Source organism: Dipodomys spectabilis, unplaced genomic scaffold (assembly GCF_019054845.1).
Source record: "Dipodomys spectabilis isolate Male_0828 unplaced genomic scaffold, ASM1905484v1 ptg000140l, whole genome shotgun sequence".
Classification (NCBI taxonomy): Eukaryota; Metazoa; Chordata; class Mammalia; order Rodentia; family Heteromyidae; genus Dipodomys; species Dipodomys spectabilis.
The window spans coordinates 22,965,698-22,989,269 of record NW_024870817.1 but is presented as its reverse complement, the minus strand read 5'-3'; the positions used below and the strand labels follow the sequence as shown (position 1 = coordinate 22,989,269).

Below are 23,572 nucleotides of genomic sequence, written 5' to 3'. Positions count from 1 at the left end.
GACACAGAAAGGTAGGCACTTGCTTGCCTTGACCTTAACCTTACTACTGGTATCAAAAAAGGAAGTGCAAAGAGGGTTAGTCACTTAGACTGCCCTGCACCTGCTACTCCAGGCTGGAAAACAGTCTTGCCACCTTCACAGAGGGTAGCTCTCCTGCAGGCCACACAGGATCCTTCCAACCCCCGACCCCCAATGACCTCTACTACCTTAATCACATTATCCTCCCAGCAGTTGAAATCACCTGCACAGAAATTTCCTGTCTCTCTGAAGAACCTAAACATGTGCTTTGGGTTTGATGCAGGTAATTACGATTGTGGTTCCCAAGAGAAGGAACTGTACCTTATCACTACCTTCCAGTTGCCTAAGGCTTGAAGGGACTTAAAAACTGAAACACACCAGAAATAACCACAGTCCTATTTTTTCTCAACAGCCATCATAGAGTGGAAAAGACAAGCTGTAAAATTGAAACCTTCGGCAGCCTTTCTGCCCTGGGGTCCAGTGTATTTTAATCACAGCATAGGTAGGAAGGATGGACACTGGATCCAATGGCACCTGACCTGCAGCGGGTGCCCTCAGGCTTCAGGGGTGTTGTCCATAGCCAAGTGTAGAGAAAGGTTCTATAGCCGTCCTATAGCCTTTCCCTCCTCGTGAGACTGCACCATACAACCGCTGTACTTTCTATTTGTTGACCAAGAAATGGTCTTCAGGCTTCCAGTCTTTGTGGATCACCTCCTGTTTCAAAGGAAGGCATTTTCTGCCTTACCAGAGGTCTACCTGCCAGTTCCTGCTCTGGGAATATCTGAGCATGTGAGTCTGCAGGTGCCATGCTCCTCCTCCTTCAGACAATCCTCCAGACTGAATCCCACACACACACATCAGGCCTTAGTCTGCACAGGGAGCCACAACATGGAACACCTCTGTCAGCCATTATCAAGAGACACACCCTGAATCTATGAACACCCTAAGGACACAAATTAACGTCCCTGAGGAAGTAGCCACAGCAAGCCACTGAGATCAGGCTGAATAATAATAATGGGAGAGTGTGGCCTCCAAGGAGACAACCTTGGAGGAGTGCCACAGAATTTGTTGTCTGCCATATTCTTGGCTGAGTGCCAAAGGTAAGGGGACGTCATCAGTGTCATAGGCTTCTAAGCAGCAATACTCAAGAATGGGTCACACTACGTGGGCCAGCAACCTGAGTAGGTACATATTTGTTGTTGTTTTAAATCATGCTGACTCCTTGAGTTTGCAATCATCCAGAAATACTCTCCATCCCAGTCCAGATGTCACCTCTGGGAAACAATTGTCACTGCTTCCCACAGTGCCCCCACTGTCCTATGAACCTGCCTGTAACACACTGTTATTAAAACTCATTTAGGAACATAGAACATCCATCTAACATGATCAAACGCCCAATTCTTCTCTGGAAGAGATGGGAAAAAATCTACCCAGTGTCAGGTTTTTCACCTTGAGTCACATCTGTCCCATGACCTGAGAGGTCTGCCTTGGAGAGTTCACTAAGCCCAGGCTGACCTCACTCAGTATACTGTACTTCAGTATCTGAGGCCACCTTGGCTCTCATCCATGTGACTATCTCACACAAACCAAGCAAGCGAGTGGCCTCAATCTGCGAGAAACGTCGTTAAGCTTGTTAGAGCTGTTACCTTCAACCGTCAGGTTCAACAAGCGCTAAAGGCACAAGATAAGACCAAGACAGGAGCATTATCTTCACACAGAGTTTAGGCCATCTGCCAGTATTCGACACTGGCTTTACCTGGTGCTATTTTTCCATATTTTCCCAATCTCCACATGGAGAATGTTCATGGCTCAGCTCTTCATCCTTTTCCATGGCTACAGTGCCCTATGGATTGCATGTGGTCCGGTGGCTTTAAATACCCATTGCTACTATCTCCTGAATTATTATCACCAAGTTTAACTACAGAGCTGTATTTCTAACTGCCCGCTTGATCTCCATCTGGATGTAACAAGGTATTTAAGCTTATGTCCAAACCGAGCTCATTTCCATTTTTCACCTTGGCAACCTCATCTCAGCAAATGGAAGTTCAGTTCTCGTGTTCTTCAGGTATAAGATGGTACCAGTGACTCCTGCAAAGTCCACATGAGTTTACCAGAAAAACCTTTGTTTCAAGGATTCTTGAAAGGTTGGAATATTTTGTTACTCATGTTCAACTTTTTTATTTCCTTCCTTTGATTCTATCTCATCTCAGAAAATCTTACCCTGACTATACAATGTATTATAATTGCCGCCCCCACCCTACTACCCCAGTGTACCCCAGCTAAACTGCTCTTTACACATCTCACCCATCACCTTTAGCACTTTACTGACTTTGCCTATTGTCTGTCCCCTCCAGCTTGAATGTAAACTCTGTGATGGGGACTTGTGTCCCAATTTGCCTAAGACAGTGACTGGTGTATAGTATGTTGTGATTCATAAGTATTTGTCTATTAGATCGATGAATGAGGAACAAGATTGATAAGAGTATGTTACATTTTAAAATGAAGCCAGCGTGGGAAGTTCTTGCCACATTCTGGAAAGAGCTGGAGTAAAACCATTCAATAACACGAATCTCAGGGACTGGCAGTTTGGGCCAACAGGCGGCTCACTTGGGTGCCAAACCATTGGTCTGGCCTTTTACTTAACTGTTTAATGCTATGGACCACTTCCCTGGCAACAGAAAACAGTTGTTGTTGAGAGGTAGACAGAAAATAGTAAGTCAATGAAATGTAATAAGTTTTCAGTTATCTAGAGTCCACTCTTTAGCCATACAACTCTGAAATGATTCCAACTCTTCCTAGCCGTAGCCCTCACTGGGAATGGTCCAAAGGAGAGCAGGAAGTGGAGAGATGGAGAGGGGCAGAAAAATGATAGGTGAAAAGATGAGGGGACAGGAGATGATGGGGTGACCCAGCCATCTGTGGAAGAAGCACGGTGGTCTCCAAAAGCAGCCAGCTTGCACACTATTCCACCACCCAGGAAAAGCTCCTCTTGGCAGCCTGAAGAGAAGTCATAGATCAGTGAGAAGTGGAGGGGCAGGTCTCTGCGATCCCACTAGAAGAACAGATTAACCCTGAGGCCCATCTCTCTACAGTGGTGCAGCACTCCAGGTATGCTGCAATCCCAGACAGTATCCTAACGTATGCTGGTTAACATTTACTTCAGTGCTTCCCTCTGTTTTCAGTCTGTACTTTTTTTCCCCCAAGTCATCTTCCATCCTGACCATTGGGAGTCATTCTGGAAGTTCCTAAAAGCCATCTGTGGGTCATCAACTATTGGGAAATGAGGACATTTTCTTTCACAATCTCCCAAGGCAGTGACTATGAGGAGGATACACCCTAGTAGATCGCATCTGCGTCCCTACCCACTGAATTGGCCAAATGTTCTCCAAGAAGAGCCTGGCAGGGGGCTCTGCAGACATTCTGCAGTAGCAACACTCAGTCACCAATACAGAGCTCCAGTAGGTTCCCACCAGCTCTTAGAAGTTCATGGGTGAAAATTTGCAAAAATTATGCATAAATCGGGAAGTCAACATGCTAATGTAAGAAAACTGAAAATATTTTATAAAATCTATTAAACACAAAAGGGTAAAGGATATAATCTACTGATAAAGTTAAGACACATTTAGTTCCCACTACATTGGTCTTATCTTTCTCCTGTCTGTGAACTGGCAGTAATCTAGTGGAGTGGACCAGTATTTTAGTTCTTACATTGTATTGAGTCTGAGTAGTGGAGAGGCCCTTGTGAGGGGCTGGGTGTGTGTGCTGAGGACTTGTCTGTAGAAGGCTTGGACCTCTTTCTGAGGAGGCTATGTCTTTACTGTTCATATACCAAGGATGATGGGAAGAGGTTCTTTTTACATTTTCTGTCTCAAGAGTCTGATATGAAACTTTCCAAGCTAGATGCAACAAAAAGAAGTTTTCAGAGTTAATGGGCAGGCTGTTTTAGGGCTTAACTTTTTGACATTCAGTGACTGTTTCAAGGGCCAGACCAGGAATTAGAAGTCAGTACACTGTAATGAAAAGGGTTTTCAGTTGATGACTGAGTGCCTTTGTAGAGGGTGTCAGTAAAGTCAGAGGCTTTTAACTGAAATTTTCTGAGGGGGAGGAAAAGGAAAGACCTGTTTATTAATAAAATTTAATAAAATTCATTAATAAAAATTTTAAAGGCTGTACTGATGCTTAAGGACTCTGGTATGATAGCCATTTTCTACTAACACTCCCATGGTAGCATAATTGGCAAGGCCAATAGTCTTCAGGATGGGAAGTGTAAACAAGATGACAGAGTAGCCCAAACAATTCCATGAATGACCATCAGAATATAGTTATGACAAAAAGGATCGCAGAACCAAGATTCCCACAGAAGGTGTCTGCTGTACTTAAAATGAATGGCTATAAATGGGCAGCTGGTGCCTTAAAGATAGGAGAAGTGGCCTGGCAGCCACTCTGCATTTTGACTTGAATGTTACATATATTTGTACTGCGTTATTGTGGGAGAGAAGAGGACTGGGGATCAAACCCAAGGTCTTGTGATTGGAAGTAAAGCACTCTCCCACTGAGCTACATTCCAACCACTATTTTTTTAAGAACAGCATCTTACTATGTAGTCCAGGCTTGCCTTGGTCTTGTGATCCTCCTGCCACTACTTTCCAAGTGCTAGGATTATAGGTTTATGTTGTGTTTTAATACTGACTTCAAATTATCAATATATGCCAGGTGCCAGAGGCTCATGCCTGTAAACCTAGCTACTCAAGAGGCTGAGGTCTGAGGATCACAGTTTGAAGGCACCCAGGGCAGTAAGTCCATTAGAATCTTATCTCCAACTAACTACCAAAAAGCCAGAAGTGGATTTGGCTCAAGTGATAGAGCACCAGCCTTGAGCTGAAAAGTTAAGGAACAATGCTCAAGTCCTGAGTTCAAGCCCAAGCACTGGCACATACACAAATTCTCAATATGTGAATTTTTAGATTTTGTCTCTTTGGGGGCTATCTTCTTAAAAAGTGATTACTGGCCCCTTAAGATAGTTACTGGTGGCTGGGAAGGTGGCTCAGTGGTAGAGCGCTTGCCTTGCATGCCTGAGGCCCTGGGTTCGATTCCTCAGCACCACATAAGCAAAAAGAAAAAAAAGCCAGAAGTGGCGCTGTGCTCAAGTGGTAGAGCGCTAGCCTTGAGCTGAAGAGCTGAGGGATAGCGCCTAGGCCCAGAGTTCAGGCCCCACAACTGGACCCCAAAAAAAAGATAGTTACTGGTATGAGGAAACCATATATAACCTATGTACTCTTACATATGCCTGATTATACTGCAGTTGTTCATAGATGTGGATTATTTTTAAAGTGGTTTTTACAATTTAGCTTACGATTGCCTTAAGCTCTTAAAACAGAGTGCCTGAACTGCTCATGTAAATATTCAGAGCCATGTTTAATGGATTATTTGTTAATGTGATTTGAACATAGATCATCCATGGCTGATCTAATTAAATGGTTACCATAGCAAACCATGTCCACATTTTATTTGCATATCAATTGTTATATCTGAATTTAAAAAGCATTTGCAATTTTTAGTCCTTACAAATGATTTAAAAAAAAAAAACAGATCCTAATCTGCCTGTAGATTTACAGACCTGTCCACTTGCATTTAGGCAGATTTTTTTGTGTGATTTAAAAAAAAAATCTGGTGTCATGGTTGACTTCTTCCTGTAATTTTTTGTTTTGTTTTTGGTTCTTTGGGGTTTATGTGCCTTCTAATACAGCGTGGGAGCAGAAACTCAACAAACTATAGGTCCACGCCTATAAATCTTTGCACTTATGCAGCCACTGCACAGCACTTTATTTTTTAACCAAAAAAGTGACAACCCTAGGGATTAATGCAGATGCATTGCTAAATATGTCATATTCAGGGAAATTTTAAATTGATTAGAACATGGAACTGCTAGCCTGACTTTTGTGAATGTGTTGTTAAAGGAATCGAGAGCCCTTTCAGTGGCCAAGAAGTCCTCCCCAACCCCCCCCCCCCCCACCCCACCCATGGGAAGAAAAACTGCATGTTCCCTATACTTTCATTCTCAGAGGAAATTTGAAAGTGGGCAAGTAAGGTAACACTATATTCCTGGAGAAGCTCTATCAATTTGTCAGGTATGAAATTATGGGTGGGACGGGGCTGGGAAGGTGGCTCAGTGGTAGAGTGCTTGCCTTGCATGCCTGAGGCCCTGGGTTCAATTCCTCAGCACCACATAAGCAAAAAGAAAAAAGCCGGAAGTGGCGCTGTGGCTCAAGTGGTAGAAGGCTAGCCTTGAGCTGAAGAGCTGAGGGACAGTGCCCAGGCCCAGAGTTCAGGCCCCATGACCGGACCCAAAAAAAAAAGAAATTATGGGTGGGACACTTTGTTTCCTGTGCCCCTGTTTCTTTTCTAACAGCTAATCCAGTTCTTTTGTATGAGACTGAGTGAACAGGAGATTAATTCAAATGGAAGCTGGCAATAGTCTGGGTTGAAGTCATCACCTTGAAGCCCCTGTGAGGAAATACCAATGGGAATGCTAGTTCTGCGTATATTTCCTGCCCACTCACGTCTCCACACATACAAGTTCATCAAAATCTAAGCAATTCTACAGAGGCAAAAACAAACCCATTCTCACAGGTTCTTTTCCTATTCCTTTGCCAGTCCTGCGGCTTGAACTGGGCCTGGCTCTGTCCCTGAGCCTTTCTGTGCTCACAGCTAGGGCTCTGCCACTTGAGCCACAGCACCACTTCCAGCTTTTTTCTGAGTAGTTTATTGAGAGTCTCACAGACTTTCCTGCCCCAGCTGGCTTTGAACTGTGATCCTCAGATCTCAGCCTCCTGAGTAGCTGGCATTACTGGTGTGAGCCACCAGCGCCTGGCTTCCCTTTTCTTTTTATCTACTCTGTTCCTTCTTTAACTACTTTGCTCACTTCCAGGAAAGCCAAGTCTCACATCAGCCAGGCCCCGTAGGCACCATGGCAGAAAGTTCTCAGGGCCATTCCATTCCTGCAGCAATCAGTCTAGTCAGACTGGTGAGGCAGCTGGATCACTGAGGCAATCCTACTGGACTGAGACTGTGCAGACAGGAAGCAGAGAGCTCTGGAGAAGCAAAGAGGCCTGTGAGGGAAGACTGGAAGTCAGCAGGCAGCCAGGCCCAGCAGCTCAGATGCTAGTCCAACCCACATGCAGTCCCAGTGGAGCAGTCCATGCCAGCACAAGTGAGCCAAATCCTGAGCTCATTTTAATGGCTTCTGGCCCAAACCTGAGTCACTGGGGATTCCATGGACTTGTAAGTGAGGCCTACATGCATCCAAAAACAAACTGCTTGATGCTGTCATGGAAAACCTGGATCTTTGCATTCTACAGTTTCACTATGGATTACATCCAGGTCACAACCTAAGGAAGACAGCTGGCAAAAAAAAAAAGTAAAAATAAAAAAAATAGCCCTGCTGGCTGGTTACCCAGCTTTGGTAATGAATCCCAGGGGGATCTGAACCCATATGTGTTTCTGGCTCTGCCAAGTCCTCGACATGCCCCCACCTAGTGAAGACCATTCAGCCTGAGATTTATGTTGCCAGGGGAGTCTGAAAAGCCACCTGCAATTGGTTCAGTGTGGAAGCTGCTGCCAGAAAGAAAAGGAACAGAGGAGAGTGTCATGAAAGGGGGGTGGGAGGAAGACATTTTCCTTTTGATACTATTGTTATCTTCTGCTTTTTCAAAAAATGATATGAGTTCATATGGAAGTCCAGTCCTGTTCTGCGCCTGGTAGCCAGCACAGGCGGGCTCTCATGACTGAAGAGAACAAGGTCAGTTCTAAAGACTATGAAAAGCCGGGCATCGGTGGCTCACGCCTGTAATCCTAGCTACTCAGGAGGCTGAAATCTGAGGATCACGGTTCAAAGCCAGCTCGGGCAGGAAAGGCCATGAGACTTTTATCTCCAATAAACCACTAGAAAACTGGAAGTGCTGCTGTGGCTCAAGCAGTAGAGCACTCGCCTTGAGCTGAAGAGCCCAGGGACAGCCACCAAGCCCAGAGTTCAAGCCCCACAACCGATAAAAATAAATTCCTAAATAAATACTATGAAAGGTATCTTATTCCTTAGAAAGTAGCAATTCTGGGAAATGAAAAATATGCTAAAATTTGCTAAGAAGGCTTCTCTCTTCAAAATGCCATGGGGAATGAATTCTCATTTCACAAGTGATAAAGCCAAGGCCTTCAGGAGTGAAGTAAGTTGGTCAGTGTTTCACAGCTGCTTTATTTTCAGGACTGCTTTCTACTACAGTACTGAGCCATGTTCCAAGTCCTTTTGGGCTTTGGCTTGTTTTTAGAAAGTCTCTGGCAGCCTAGGACTATCTTCCTCTTCTTTCCACTTCCTTAGCAGCTGTGCCATTCCATGTTGTATACCACAACATCCAGCTCTACGCCTGCACTCTTTATTACTATTGAGTGTAACACTAAGGGTATCCAGTGCACAAGTAATTAGTGACCACTATTAGGCCAGGCCTTGAAGGCAAATCAAGTTAACCATCTTGTTAACTAGTAATTTGTTTTTGTTTGTTTTTCATTTTTTTTACATAACCCAGGAATGACTTTCCATTGAAGCAACATATTCTTTCCTATTTAACTGCTAAAATCAACATACCAAAATTTTAATTGATTTATACAATGAAGCCTATAAGCCAATAACCTATTTATTCCTTAAATCAGGTATAAGCAAGTAAGTTTTGCAATATCATGATTTTTCATTTAGTCAGATCTTTTTAAAAAAAAAAATCCTTTCTGCCAAAAGGAATCCTTGTGTTACTCTGGCAACAGGCTCCTTTTCCCCCATTTGTTTCAATGTGAACAGATGGGTTGGAGTAAAGACTGGGGCTGCTCACAGCTGCAAGTCCATGGCTAAGGCTGCACTGACCAGGTGCTACAGCAGCTGGGCAGAGAGGAAAGAAAGCAGCCAGTTGCTTCACACACCCTTTGGCCACTTTCTCAACCATCCATTCCAGGCCCAAAGCTGTAACTTACACTGATTTGAATGCTTGATATGAAAAAAACAGCCCACTGAGCCACTCAGCAGATCTGTCCCTCTGAACAAAGACGGCTCAATCCTTTCTCATGATCTCCTCTCCTAGGCCTGCAACTAGACAGGCTGCAGAGCAACAAAAACTACTTCTTCCTGGGTTTCAGGGCTTGGCCTCAGACCAGTGGCCCCTAGAGAGCAGAGTGACTAGACAGGAATTGCCTCCTGCCAATTTAAAGTTGTGAGTAATTTCAGAAATTATGAGATACAGACTAAGTCATAGGGGTGGAAAGAAAATTCAAGTTTCTTTAGAAAATTTTGGAAGAGGCAGATAAGCCCCTTGGGTGTCTCTTAACTTCCTTTTTTTCAAGTCTTTAATTTTTTTTTTAATCTTTAAGTAGTTGTGCAAAGGAGCTGCCATTTACTGAAGCCTTTTATGAATACAGTGCATCTTAATAAATGCCTAGAAGCCTTAGTCAGAGAAACTCACAGCAGTGTGTGAAAACCCAGGAAATACATTCTGAACGTTGTGCAAAATAAATGTTCTTGCCATTTACGTGAGACATCAAACACCACAATAGTTTGGTAAGCTAATGCTTGTCTTAGAGACGGAATTCAATGGACTAACCTTTTACTAAAAGCTTCATGTAGAATAGCCTTCAAGGCCAAAAGATGCTTCCACTTCACTTCTAAACTGCAAAGAACAGGTTTTTGTTTTTGTTTTTGCTGAAGGGAGTCTCCCATTTCTCACTGCTAGAGGACAAATCAGGAGTCTTGCCTGCATACTAGCCAACTAATAAACCCACATGACAGGATGAAACTAGGGAGGATTTTAAATTCAACAAGGTAGACAAAGTTAGATCGTCCTCTCAAGTCAACCAGAGCTCTTCAATAGGATGAATAAATTGTGTGTGCTGGCTTCACTTTATCTGTGTGTTTATTTTAACTTTTCAGAAGACTCTGGAAACACTTCACAAAGGTCTTAAGATAGGCACCTGAGGCACTGTCTGAGAGGTGAAATGTTGCGCCTGACACTTTTCACATTACAGAAGTGAACCAAAAGGGGACAGACAATAAGCTTCACTGGACCAAAAGTCAAAATTTTTAAAGTCATATTTTCCAATTTCTTTCTTTTTCAGAAGAGGAATGCTAAGGTCTAGAGAGGTGGTGTTTATCTGGTCTCCCAGATTCCCAGAGTGCCTCAGACTGCCAGAGTCATTCATGTACACTAATCCTGGCAGATAAATGAGGGTCCTGTGCCTGTACTTAGCTACTACTAAGATGGCTGAGATCTGAGGATGGAGGTTTGAAGCCAGCCTGAGCAGAAAATTCCATGGACTCTTATCTCCACTAAGCCACCAAAAAAAACCCAAAAAAACTGGAAGTGGAGATGTGGCTACAGTGGTAAAAGTACCAAGCATAAAAAAAAAAAAGTCATTTTGAAACAATTAAGTTTATAGACCCTGGGTGTCTAAATGTACATTGGCCCAGGCCAATCAAAGACTGAGGATCCTGGGGCTCTTGGCCTACTCCCCACCTCCTCCCCACAAAAACATATCACAGTAGGCCCCTAAGGCTTGAGGAAGGGAGAACTTTATCTTATCAGCTGTTTGAAAAACTCTTGTCATTTGATCTGTTTATTTGGAAGCTAGCCCTGCTGAGCTCAAGCTTCAACTATGAGGCAGACTAGAGTTCATTCATTTGGGGTCTGTTTCTCAGGAGCCCCTGCTGAAGAACCCCCTGCCTTGGGCTTTCTAATGGCTGAATCACTTGGGCCCCTCAGTAGGGCTGTGATGGATTCCTGCTCCTCCTACTAGACAGAGTTGAGCTTCATAAAGAGGTTGGTTAGAAAGTAAACACTTGCACCCCCCCCCTCCACCACCCGAAAATCACACTTAAGTCTGTAAGTCTGTCCCTTCTACTTACATGGGATGTCACCTAATGCAGCCACACAAAAAGATCCCCTGGAGCCCAAACAGTCTGCTGCTGTCCCCATCCACCTTCAGCCCTCTGGGGAGGGCTGGGGGTAGAGGCCCTTTTCCAGCAGTGCACAGCTTTCCCTGGGGTCACTGGAAAGAGCTCTAACTTTTCTTTCCACCCATTTCCAATAGGCTCCTTGGTAAGAAGCTCCCAGAAAGTGGAAGTTTGCTTGCATTTTCCGATTTGAGTGTATAAAACACGGTCAGGCTCCAAGGAGACAATTTACGTGAGAACATCACTGAACACAAAGCATCTGATACAAATTCCTTCCAAGCCTGCATGGTCTTCCCAGGCCCAGAGCAGAAATCGTGCAGGCGTGGGGTGGGGGGAGAGAAGGTCTTCACTGCCCACCCCCCAACAAGGTGCTTACACAGTTTGGGGCGCTTGCTGCAGGTGAGACCTCGCTCACCAAATTCTCCTGGGAGAATTTGAATTGAACCCGCAAAGCAAACGTAGGATTCCAACAACCCTGAACAACTCAGACCCTCAGGAAACACAAGGAAGGAGGAGCGCCACTGGCAGGCCTGAGAGGACCAGGTCTTAGCGCAGGTGACAGACACACGGAAAGGGACCCGTGTCACCCACCACACAGGCCAGGAACCGACTATCAGCAAGGAAACCTCATCCCAGCGCTCAGGGAGCCGCGGGCAGCGAGTGGGAATCCACAAGTGGCAGGCTGCCGCAGCTGGCCGGGCTCCGCGCGCCTTCCCGCCGGTCCGCGCTTACCTGCGATTCCTTGCAGGAGCCCGCAGACGTTGAAGATACTCTTCTTCATGATGCTCTGCACACACATGGTGAAGACCGACACCAGGGCCACCACGCAGAGAATGGAGATCCCCACGGCCAGGAAGATCGCGGTGGCTTGCCAGAAGCCGCTGGCGATCTCGCCGAAGCTCTCGGCGTAGGGCCCGCACAGCGTGTCCCGCGGGAGGTGCTGCACGCCCGGGTTGCGGATGCAGCGGGCGTAGATGCCCAGGGTCGGGTGGTAGGGCTCAGAGGGGCCGGCGCCCGTGGGCTCCGCGCCGCTGCGGCTCTTGGCTCTCCCGATCAGCCAGTCTGCGCTCATGAAGGCGATGAGCTCCGCAAAAGCCACCACGATACTCATGAGGGTCCAGAGCATGGAGCGGCAGGTGACAATGACATGACACATATTGGTGCTCGCGGGGGGAGATGCGGCAGGGGTCCAGGGGTCAGTGTTTGGTGTGCTTTTTTTCTTTTTAAGCCAGCCGGTGGGGGCGCGGGAGGCAGCCCAGGCGGCTCGGGAAGGGGCGGCAGGCAGCGGGGGTCCTCGATCGTTCACCCCGGGGGACCGGCAGCATTCCTGCTGAGCGACACCGAAACTCCCCGGCCCGCGCGGCCTCCTCACCTAGGGCAGAGCAGAGAGCAGGGCGTGAGCGGCTCCCAGGCCCCGCCTCCCGGCCCGCCCCCCAGCCGGGCTCCCCGCCCGCCGGCCTGCCCCGGGACGGGAGGGGGGGGAAGCCCGCCCCCGCCACCTTCCTGCCCCCCCCTCACCCCCCCCCCCCCCCCCGGCCACCTTCCCGCCCCCGGCTCTCACCCTCCCCGGCTCCGGCCCCGCCCGCACCGCCGATCTGTCTGGCAGGGAGGGGTGAGGGGTCCTGGTAGGGGCGGGGTGCACGCACACACCCAGGTCTCAGCCAGCCTGCAGGGGGGAAGCGGGGCGGTCTGCGGGCATGTGCTGGGTGTCTTTCTTTCCAGGTCTCCCCATCTACAAGCTCACAACTGCGGGTGACTTGATCTGGGGCAGCAGGGCAGGAAGAGAAAGGCGGGGCCTGCACGCAGCGCAGGGTCACCCGCCACTGGGCACACTGCCCTGGCAGCCAGGGCTGGGGAAACTCCTGCTCCCTAGTCTCGTATTAAAGGCAAACAACACAGGGAGATCCAGGTAGATCTGGGCATGACTGGCAGGGGACTACAGCCAACGGCTGGCTGCCTTTCTACAGCTTGCAGGACTCCAACCACTGCTGAGGATCAGACCGGCTCTCATACACGCTCACCAACTGACAACTGCTCGGAAGATAATTTTTTCAAGGAAGATTTTTTTTAAAGCCTCTCACCAAAACCTTTTGCTCAACAGTAGAGCAAGGGCGGACGCCTGCCTGCAAATCAAATTACTAGGCAGAGACATGAGAGTATTTGCTTTCTAGGTGAAAGAGTCTATGAAAAAGAAACAAAACCCCACTGCCCAAACTTTATGTCTCACATTTTGGGGGGACACAATGATTTATATAATAATTTACACTAATTAAGAAGGAAAACTTTCAAAGAAGAGTTCATGACTTTTTTGGGGAAAAATCACTTAAAATGAGGCATTAACAACCACCAAGTGTCACTACAACTGAGTCCCCTTGTTGACAACAGAAAGTTGTTCCAGAAGAATGCGTCTCTTAAATTGGTCCCACTTCATCACATGTGCCTCTGCCTGAACGTCAGTTCACCCCAGGTCTGCAACTCAACATGCCCATTGTTTCTGATTTCACAGAGGACTCATTCTGTTCCCAAGGACAAATGACTTCATTACCAGAGGACTTTGCCCCAGTGGTTCAACCCTCCTTCAGAGCCTGAACCCTGAATCAAGGGCTGGCAGTGCGGGTGTGCAGTCTCATTTTCTACTCCCTCTCTAAGGTCAGGCAAGATCAAGCAGCTCACATATGACATCTGGGCATACGGCCCTGTTCTGAATGACTCCATCTCATTAACCCAGGTCATGTCAACTCCATGAGAGCCACAAAGAGCCCACTAGGCACATGAGCTAAGGTGGGGTGAAGACTTAGGGAAGAGAGAGAAGCAGAAAAATAAGGAAACGTGGTGTCAAAACTTAAGCGGTCCCCACTCCTATACCACCCACCAGCTGCCTGTAGAGGGACATCCTAGTGAATGCTGATCAATCACTCGTGCAACATGATGCACTTAAAACTCCTTATATCACTGTTCTTATGCAAGATGCTATTTTGAGGACAGGGCAGGATAACACTGGGGACATATGCACGTAATTGTCAGGGTGTGTATGTGTGAAACAGGGCTGTGCTGAGCCCTGGGTAAGGGAAAGGAGGTATGTTCCACTGAGAAAGATTTAGAGTCTGGGTTCCAAAGCCAGCTCCACTCTGCCTCATAAATGACCTCATCTACCACCTACAGTGCACTCCACCTCCCAAGATTGGAGGAACAGAGATGATCTCTTAAAACACTCATGTTCTCATCAATAAGCATCAGCTCCAACTCTGATGAGTTCCCCCTAACATTAATGTCTCTGTCCAGATGAGAACAAAACCAGTAGTGGTGTCTGACTCACCTAATGAAATAGGTTGTTAGCATTAAGGTAGAATGCATGTCCTCCTTCATTCCCACCCACCTCCCAAACATTACCACATGGAAAAGACTTTGAGTAAATCACTACATGAGATCCAGCTTAGGTAAGACTGAAAATGATTGTTCTTGGAGAGAATAAGAAAATGAGCCAGGATGACTTTCTGAAGGCATTGAGAGGCTCAGGGACTTTTTGAACTAACAACAAGAAGAAGCCCAAAGCCTCCCCCTGTTGTTATGAAAATAATTTGCTATTATGCCCACCCAGCCTCTGTCCCTCTTCAACGGAAGGTGGGTTTTCAAGGAGAATATACATTACACAGTTGATCACTTGCTGAACTTCAAGGTTCTGCTACAACCTCTTAGATCACTTGTGTCTTACTGGCCATCATTCTGAGTATGAGTGCAATTTCCAAAGAAAAGGTTATGCACTTTCAAAAGCAGGGAAGATGAGGCCTATAGGCTTAGCAAATGGTCCATGCCAAATTTAAGGCAGGATTACTTAAAATATAGCTCTCTCTCTTGTTTGTGTGCACAAACAATTTCCATCCAAATTCCCAGGTCAACACAACCAGGGCTGGGATGAGGCCTCCATTCTGGCCAGGAGATAAGAAGCTTTGGTTCCCCTGACAAGTTTGCTGAGTGTTGCTATCAGAGGACCAGCACGCTATGTACAGCCACGGAAGTGAAACTGGAGCTTTTTGGAGCTTTCCAGGGCTCTAAGCAAAGACCATAGGGTGGACAAGGGGAAATCTGGAAAGGCAGCAGGCTGTGCTCCCTGGAAAGGCAGGTGCTTCTTGAGGCAATGTCCCTACAAAGGAGAACTAGATCTTCATTATAGATCCTTGTTAACCACAGGGACACAGGACACAGTGGCTCCTCAGACAGGGCACTTAGTACCATCACTGTAATTCCTGGTCCCACAAAGCTCCCATGAAACCAGACCCCCACTGCCACTTCAGTGCAAGCCTTCTCACTACACTCCCCTGAGGACATGACTTTGTTATCACATCCCTGATAGTTTGGGTAATGTGGTCAGTCTCCAACTTTGAGAAAATAATACTGTAAATGTGACAAAGAAACACAATGTAAAGCAAATAATCTACCAAAGAAAAAGACAAAGAGAATCACACGAACAGTATGTGAGAACAGAGAGCACAGAGGATTTGTAAGCCACATATGCTGAATATTTCTTCATAAAACTCTAATTATACAAGAAGGATAGGAGAGCTGAGCAGCGCAGAGACTTGGTTTGCACCCTAAGTCACAGGGCTCCATCTTTTACATCTTCCAACAGTCAGTTAAGGAGTAAAAGGGTATAGGAAGCCAGAACTAACCTGTGCCTACTGACCAGATTTTCCTAGATTATTGGAAAAGACACAGGAGTAAAGTTCATCTCTACCTAGAAGGCACAGGGAAACAGGAAGGGCAGCAGTTAATGCTGGATCACATAGTACACCCACTCAGCACCACAGAGGAGACCTAGTACACCCACTCAGCACCACAGAGGAGACCTGGACAAGAATGCACCTTGCTACCTTGCTTACTTACTTTAGATCTGTTCGACACCCTTACTATTAAAATTACAAACAGATATAAGTTGCCATGAATTGACAGTGAGCACCTATAATATAACATCCAACACCACAGTTGTTAACACAGTCAGGAGACCGGTTCTACTGATCTAGAGCCTACACATAATTTTTTGTGAGCCACTTGAAAATGAGATGTCTTAATACTTCATCCCTAAGTGTTTTAGCATATACCTCCTAAAAATGCTGTTTTCTACAATACAGTGAACAACCCAAGAAAAGTGACAAGAATCCTCTTATAGCCAGTGCTGGGCTCAAATTTCCCAATTTCCACTTTTTTTTTTCTTTTTTGAGGTAACACTGGGGTTGAACTCAGAGCATCAGAGCGTCAAACTAGGCAGACACTCTACCAAAGCTATGCCTCCCCCACCCCACCTTTTTGTGCTTGTTATTTTTGAGAAGGTCTTGTTTTCTGCTCAGACATGTGCAGGATCTACTTAATTTAGACTTCTATATTAGTCAGGATGCCAGATGTGTGCCCCTGAGCTCAGCTTTCAGTTGAGAAGTTTTCTACCCAAGCTGGCCTTAAACTGCAAACCTTCAATCTAAACTTCCCAAGTAACCAACATTATGGATGTGTATGTGTGTGTGTGCATGTGTGTATCCTGGGGTTTGAACTCAGGGCCTGGGAACTGTCCTTAAGTTTGTGTTTTTGTTTTTTATTTTTTTGGCTTAAGGCTAGTGGGATACCACTTTCAGCTTTTTGGTAGTTAACTGGAGTCTCAAGGGCTTTCCTGCCCAGGCTAGCTTTAAACTTTGATCCTTACAGGCATGAATCATTGGTGACTGGCTCTGCCCATTTTATAGTCATCTTTTCTTAAAATTGTGACTAAGTTAAAGCTCATGCATTATATTTGGTTAGTCTTCTTCACTAGCTTCTCCACCAAACCCAACCTTCTCAGAAGATAGTAAGCCTGTTCTCTTATAGAACATTTAAAAATCTGGATTTGTCTATTTCCTTGTGATGTCATTTAAGCTTGTTCTCTATCAAGTGCTTCACAGTAATGGGAAATTACACAAAAGGAGAATTTGGTTAAAATATTCAGCTAAAACATTATTGGTAAAAATCTTGTGTAGGTAATGCTGTTATACCTCAGGAAGAGAACAACTTCATGCATTATACATGCCTCCCTCTCTCTCTCTCTCTTTCTCCCTCCCTCCCCCTATTTTCCTCCTCCATGGCTAGTTAACTCCTGGCCCAAAAAGTCAGAATGGTTGAATGGGAGGCTGATCTGAGCAGCCTCTGCAGATTTGAATCCCATAGTGAGCTCTGATATCATGGCTGAGAAACTGTTTTTGTTTTGTTTTGAATTTTGGCGCTGGTCCTGAGGCTTGAATTCAGGTCCTGGGTGCTCTCCTTGAGCTACTTTTGCTCAGGCTAATACTCTATAACTTGAGCCACAGTTCCGCTTCTGTTTTTTTTTGGTAGATTAGTGGAGAGAAAGAATCTCACACTTTCTAGCTTCAAACTGTGATCCGTAGATCTCAGCCTCTTGAGTAGCTAGGATTACCAGTGTGAGCCATCAGCCAAGTGCCTGGGTTGAGAAACTGTTTCGAGAGATTGCAAAGCATCCTGAAGCTAACAAGGAGTTTTGCTGCTCAGAAACCTATGTTGTATTTCTTTTTAATGGAGCCATATTTTATATGCAACTTTTGGAAACACAAAAAGATCTGCCGAACTAGGGATGGAGATGCAATCTCAACAGATGTAGCCTCCCTAAACAAATTTACTTGAATCAAGATAACACAGACTATAGAAAGAAAAAGTTGTGAAACCAACAAGGTCACAATGTCTGGAGATCACAGCCCTTCCTGTACCTCCAATGCTTCTTTCTGAAAACGACAAAACTGGCTTCCTCGGCCACTGCTCTATGCCACCCTTGTCCCTCAGCTAATCTGAGGGAGCAGCAGGTGCCAGGCAATAACTACCAGGCTGGGAAAGGCCAAGCAGCCATGTGAGGATGAGGCATAGGGCTCGTGGAACTTTGTAAACAGACCCAAGATCAAAGTTCAGCTCCACCAAGAAGCAGCTGTGTCCTTGGACAGGTTGTTGATGTTTTATCTCTGCAAGTCTGTTTCCTCATGTTCAAAATAAGGATACCACCCCCATTTGCTCATGGACTGTTGTGAGGAGTATGGTGAGAGGATGGGTAGTAAGAAGCTCACCTGAGTCACGGGGTCGGCCATGTGGCTGTTATTCATCGTGATTGTGTGATTAACTTAGCACAGCGTTTGCAGTGTAGGAAGCACTCAACAGTACTAGCTCTACGAATGAGATTTCTGGGCTTAATTTGGAGTTGAATTCCTTTCTGTCCAGCATTCTACTGAGGCTGTAGTGTCCCTGATGCTCTTCAAGTTTTTTGATACCACCAAAGACAGAAAAAGGAAGAGAGAGAGATTCTGGAAAGCCAGCAAGAAAGATAAGGATCCAGTGGAGAAACCCGGCGGCATGCTACCTGACAAGTTTCTGTAACAAACCACAAAGTTCCCAAGTATGTGCTCCTAACTCCATCTGTGATCTCCAAAAGACTGCAGACTGGCACGTCCCAGGCCACGGCAGCCCTCTAGCACTTCACAGTAAAGGATATAAGAGAACACAGAGCTTAAGCCATTTACGACAGAAATACCAAGGCAGGATTTGCATCAGCTACTGGGGAAAATTCATGAACAGGACTAACCAACTGTAAGTTTGTAAAATAAAACTTTAAATTAAAAAATATATACTAGCTCAATTATAAATAAATTGCTATGATGATGTCCAAAGAAAAAATAATCCATTGCCTCTGAGTAAACTGTATTATGTTCACATATCACTGGAAGTTTTTTGGCCCATTGTTTCCATCTCCCTCCCACAAGGGCTTGAGTCCCAGGTCTTCTGCAAGCACAAGACCTTGGAGAAAGTAGACTCGACATACTTTAGCTTCTGAAAGTGGGAACGAGCTTCTAAAATGTTGCTTCTGAAGTGTGGTCTCTGGCCTACCTCTTACCTATTAGAGAAGGCCTAAGTTCCTGGCCACCACTCAGGAAGGCAAACTTTGGGGGAGATGGTGCCAGACCCTTATGTCTCCCAACCTCCTGGCAGATTCTTTCACAGTGGAGGGAAGACACAAGGAACTCCATGGTGTCAGGAAGAGGAGGCCCAGGGAGGTAGATAAGAAGCATTGCCATGTGATCGGGACAGAGCCAGAGACTAACTGCCCACCCTCTGCACAAGAAGCCTCACAAGTGAGAAGAACAAAGGATTCAGCCAGGTTAGCAGATGTTTTCCAGCTCATTTGTGGATTGCATGAATGAGTTCCCAAAACATTCAGGACCTTCTCTTCCAACCACAATTGAAACCTTCACAAGGAAGAGGATGCTGCTGGTACAAAATACAAAGCACCTTGCCTGAGTTGTTTTTGGTTTTGGTCTAAAACCACCTACCCAAAGAGGTTGTATAATTTCACTCTGGCTACCTTATAAAACACAGTAACCACAAAAGTACAGATATCTTAACTCTGTTAAAGAGAAAAGAGAGGGGTCCAGATGCACTGACAAGTATATTATTCTCTCCGTTACCATCAAGTATGCTCATTACCTTCCCTTACCTCCCTGACAGACTCCTCCTACTACTACCACTCACTGTGGGAAGATACTGAAGCTGGGGTTTTCAACTAGGTAGATGAGGCCTCCTGCAAGTACACATGCCACTGTCTTAAGGCATTTGGCTGTCACCATTTTGGAAGGAAGTCCAGGTGTGTGTTACTTATATCTCATGGGCCAAGGATGCTGCTGATAATGCTGAGAACAACAACAACACAACAAAACATTATCAGGCCCAAATGTCAGTAGTGTGAATGTCAAGAAACTTGCTATGTATCAACAGAATACTGGTGGATCACACCTGAAATCCTAGCCACTCAGGAGGTTAAGATCTGAGGATTGCAGTTAAAAACCAGCTTGGGCAAAGAAGCCCAAGACTCTTATCTCCAATTAACCAGCAAAAAACGCTGGACTGGAGGCATGGTTTAAGTAACAAAGCACTAGCTGTGAGCAGGCGGGGAGGGGGAGGGGTAGGCAAGTGAGAACATGAGGCCCTGAGTTCAAGCTCAGTACTGGCACAGGAAGAAAGGGAGGGAGGATAAATGTATAGAAACAGCTTAAAATAGGTTTTTAAAATCTTTAAATTTTCAAAAGCTCTTTTCCAATGAGTATACATGTTCTGTAATCTACAGAGACAATCTCATTATTCATTGCAATAAATACACGGTTAACCGCTCTTGTAAGGCCCACCATACTAGTCTGCATGTTCATGAAACAGGATAGGATGACAAGGCTGTCAAGTCCACCTTTCTGGAGCAGAATGCCTAGGAACAAAGATATGCTTTTCCCATGGTCCTGGGTGATTTCCTGGGTCACATGCTAAAGACAGTTCTTGATCTCAAGTCACTATTCTGCAAATGGCAAAATGGAGCTTTCTACACTGGATGTAATCTGTAATCAGCACCCAAGAGAATCATGAGATCAGGCTAACTTAAGCTACACAGAAATATCCTATAGCAAAAAAGAAAACAAAAACAAAACAGAACACACAAAATGGAGCTCCTTACTTATCTAAACTAGTTCCTGTGTGCTAACTTTCTTTACCGGAGCTTTGCCTCAGAGCACTGAGATTTTGACTACATGGCTTCCAGCATAGGGTGGGGCCTCTGTACAGGTCTCAGTCATTCCAAATGTCAGGGTGGACAAAGTTGACCTCTACTAGATTTTCCTGCATTCTGACCTTCACCTAAGTCCAGCTGGACTCCCTCTTCAAGATGCTTCTCTCTCACTCTAGCTGAACCTGTTGGTGACTTCAGTTGTCTGGTGAAAGGTCCAATAGCACCTGAAAACAAAAGCTTTTACCTCATCTTGGAATACCCTGGGAACATCTTTGACCTCCTGTTCACTGTCCAGTTCTTTAATCTGCCAGCTGTCTAGCCACAGACTTCATTCTGGACACTATCACCCAGCTCCTCCAGGCCTAGGCTCCTTCCAGAACCCCTGTTTCTAAAGGCTCATTTCCTTCAGCAGCCCAGGCAGCTGCCACAACAGCAGGTCTACCAGACTGTTCCCATTTTCTGAACAACTCAGTCTTTAAGACTTTGGAGGCCCATTCGCATATGTCCCCATCTAAAACACCTGACAAGGAAGTCCTTTGTCATGTGTCTGTCTTCGGCCTGAAGAAGATGAACGAGCAAGTCAGCTTACCAAGCAGACATTAAGGTCTGAACTGGTTGGAGAACAATGCCTTTTGCTGTGCTGCTGATGAGCACAAGCCTTTTCAACATGTCTAAATTAGATTAAAACATGAAGTCCAGTAATTGACTTTTTCCTTTACTGCTTTACATGATTTTAAACAAAAGACATTTTCCATTTAATGATTTTTGTGATAGAAAGCAAAATCTAAGCCAGAAATTTAGCTTGAGAATGTTTCCAGGATCAGTAAGAACATAGAAAGTCTTCCATGGCAAAAGGTCACACAGCTGGAAAACAAAGAATTTAAAAATAAACATCAAGATACACGGCTTCCTCCTCCTTCAACTGCTGGCATTGCAGAGGGGAAGCTGCACCAGCCCTCTGTCCAAGGATGCATGACTCCTACAGGATGGGCTGCTGGCTTGTCTAAGAACAGTGACATTCATCTCACCACAACTGCAGGTTTTATAGCCCACTCTGTGCAGAGACAAAGAATCAATGCTCATTTATAACGTACAATGCCACCTGCTAATTTCCCTCCCAATGGTTTGCCAAGCCTCAAACATGATAAGTGAAGAGAGTTAACCATCTGGGATTCCCAAATCTTTCACACAACCCTGTGAAATACCAGAAAACCCAAGGATCAACCAGAACAAAAGTCCTGTCCTGTCTGGAAGCTTCTGGTAAAGTTCTCATGGAAAACACATCCTTTCAAGAATTCCCAGACCATCCTTGGAGGAGGGTTATGTTTCTCACCCCAGTGACATCAAGCCTAGCCATGGAACTTGCTTCAGCTCATTCGGTGTGAGCAGAAATGACATGTGTCACTTCTGAGTGCCAGCAGTTCACAAGCTGTCCTTTCCCTTGCTGCAGCTACGTCTGACAACATGAAGCGGGCATGTGTGTGCTATGTGGGGTGTGCTATGTGGACATAACCCACGCCACTGCTGTTGTCAGTGCTGAGATCCTCAGGTCACAGCACAGCCACCTTATCTGAGGACTGGAGATCAGCTGAGCCAGACAGCTTGCTCAAACTGCCTGACTTTGTGTCTGGTGACATTCCATGTGTCCATCCTGTCCCATACACATAACAATAATAAAGGTCATCTAGTGAGACACATTAAAGCTTGGACAACTATCTCGGAAGCATGTGCCACACAATTCAACTAGGTAAAACTGCTACTATGTACGTTTTGATGAGTTCATTTTGAGGTTAACGAATCAATGTGCTAGGAAAGAAAGAAACGCTTTTAAGTAAATAAGAACATCAGAAGTGTCTCCCCAAATCCAGCTTGAAGAACCCCATCTCATATCAGGGTATCTGAGGTCTCTTAGTACTAAGGCCTGACTCACTAGGGTGGCTGCAGCTGGCCTTTCGCTGATCTTTCTCCTTCTACCTGTAGACCTGAGAGCCACCTCCTGCCACAACTGAGAAATCTGCTTTTAGCAACCATGGGAAGAATAAGTGCTCTGGGCTCTCTGTGAAAGGAAAGACTCACCTGGAAGAGCAGCTTAAGCAGCACCTCCAGAATCAGTTGGTTCCAGATGTTAGAAAATCAAGAATGTACAATATCCCAGAGCCCTGTCTCCAAAATGTGTCTTTCCAAGGAAAGAGAGAGCAGTGGCAAAGCCAAGAAGCCATTATGAATAGAGGGGAGATGACTGAGGCCATGGGCCTCTGGCTACAAAGCAAGGAGCCCAGCAGCCTCAGAGTGGGTTGACTGTGAGTGTGTATGTGTGTGTGTGTGTGTGTGTGTGTGAGAGAGAGAGAGAGAGAGAGAGAGAGAGAGAGAGAGAGAGAGAGAGAGAGAGAGAAGCTGAATTACATGCGGACACCAGGTAAACTAATGTGTCATAGCAAGAGAAACTGCCACATCTGCACTACAGATTTTTCTAAGCCACCTTCCATGAAGTCATGTTATTCCCTCTGGGAATATAGTCATTTCAAAGATAAGGGAAAAGCATGTGCATGAAGGATAGACTACCGACTTCCTTGGGACTTTCATCAGCTCATGAGGCTCCTGAGCACTGCAAACATGCTTTAATTTAGGTATTTGTCTCTTTATAAACATTTTCCTTTTTCTTTTTTTGAGGAGGAGTACTGAGGATAGAACCTAGGGCTTTACCAATTGAGCTATATCCCCACCTCGTCTTTTTTATTTATTTATTTATTTTTGGTCATGGGGCTTGAACTCTGGGCCTGGGCGCTGTCACTGAGCTCTTCAGCTCAAGGCGAGAGCTCCATCACTTGAGCCACAGTGCCACTTCCTCATCTTTTTATTTTTAAAGATAGTGATAAAGTGTAATTTTATAAGTTCCAAATTGCCCATAAACAAAATATGTTAATCTAGATGTACACAGATCCTTAATAATAGCTTTCTTTTCTTTTCCACTGGCCCAACACCTGACTTGTAAGTGCTTTTCTGACAGGAGG

At 45.5% G+C, this 23,572-nt stretch overlaps 1 protein-coding gene across 3 annotated transcripts in view; it reads right to left on the bottom strand.

The window, feature by feature from the left end:
* Window positions 1-23,572, bottom strand: part of Lhfpl2 (LHFPL tetraspan subfamily member 2) — a 138,758-nt gene that overhangs the window by 5,278 nt on the left and 109,908 nt on the right. For all 3 annotated transcript variants that reach the window (XM_042690847.1, XM_042690848.1, XM_042690849.1), the window contains one exon: window positions 11,732-12,371. In XM_042690847.1, coding sequence (XP_042546781.1) covers window positions 11,732-12,155 — 424 coding nt within the window. In that variant the 5' untranslated portion in view covers window positions 12,156-12,371. The remainder of the gene's footprint in view (window positions 1-11,731; window positions 12,372-23,572) is intronic.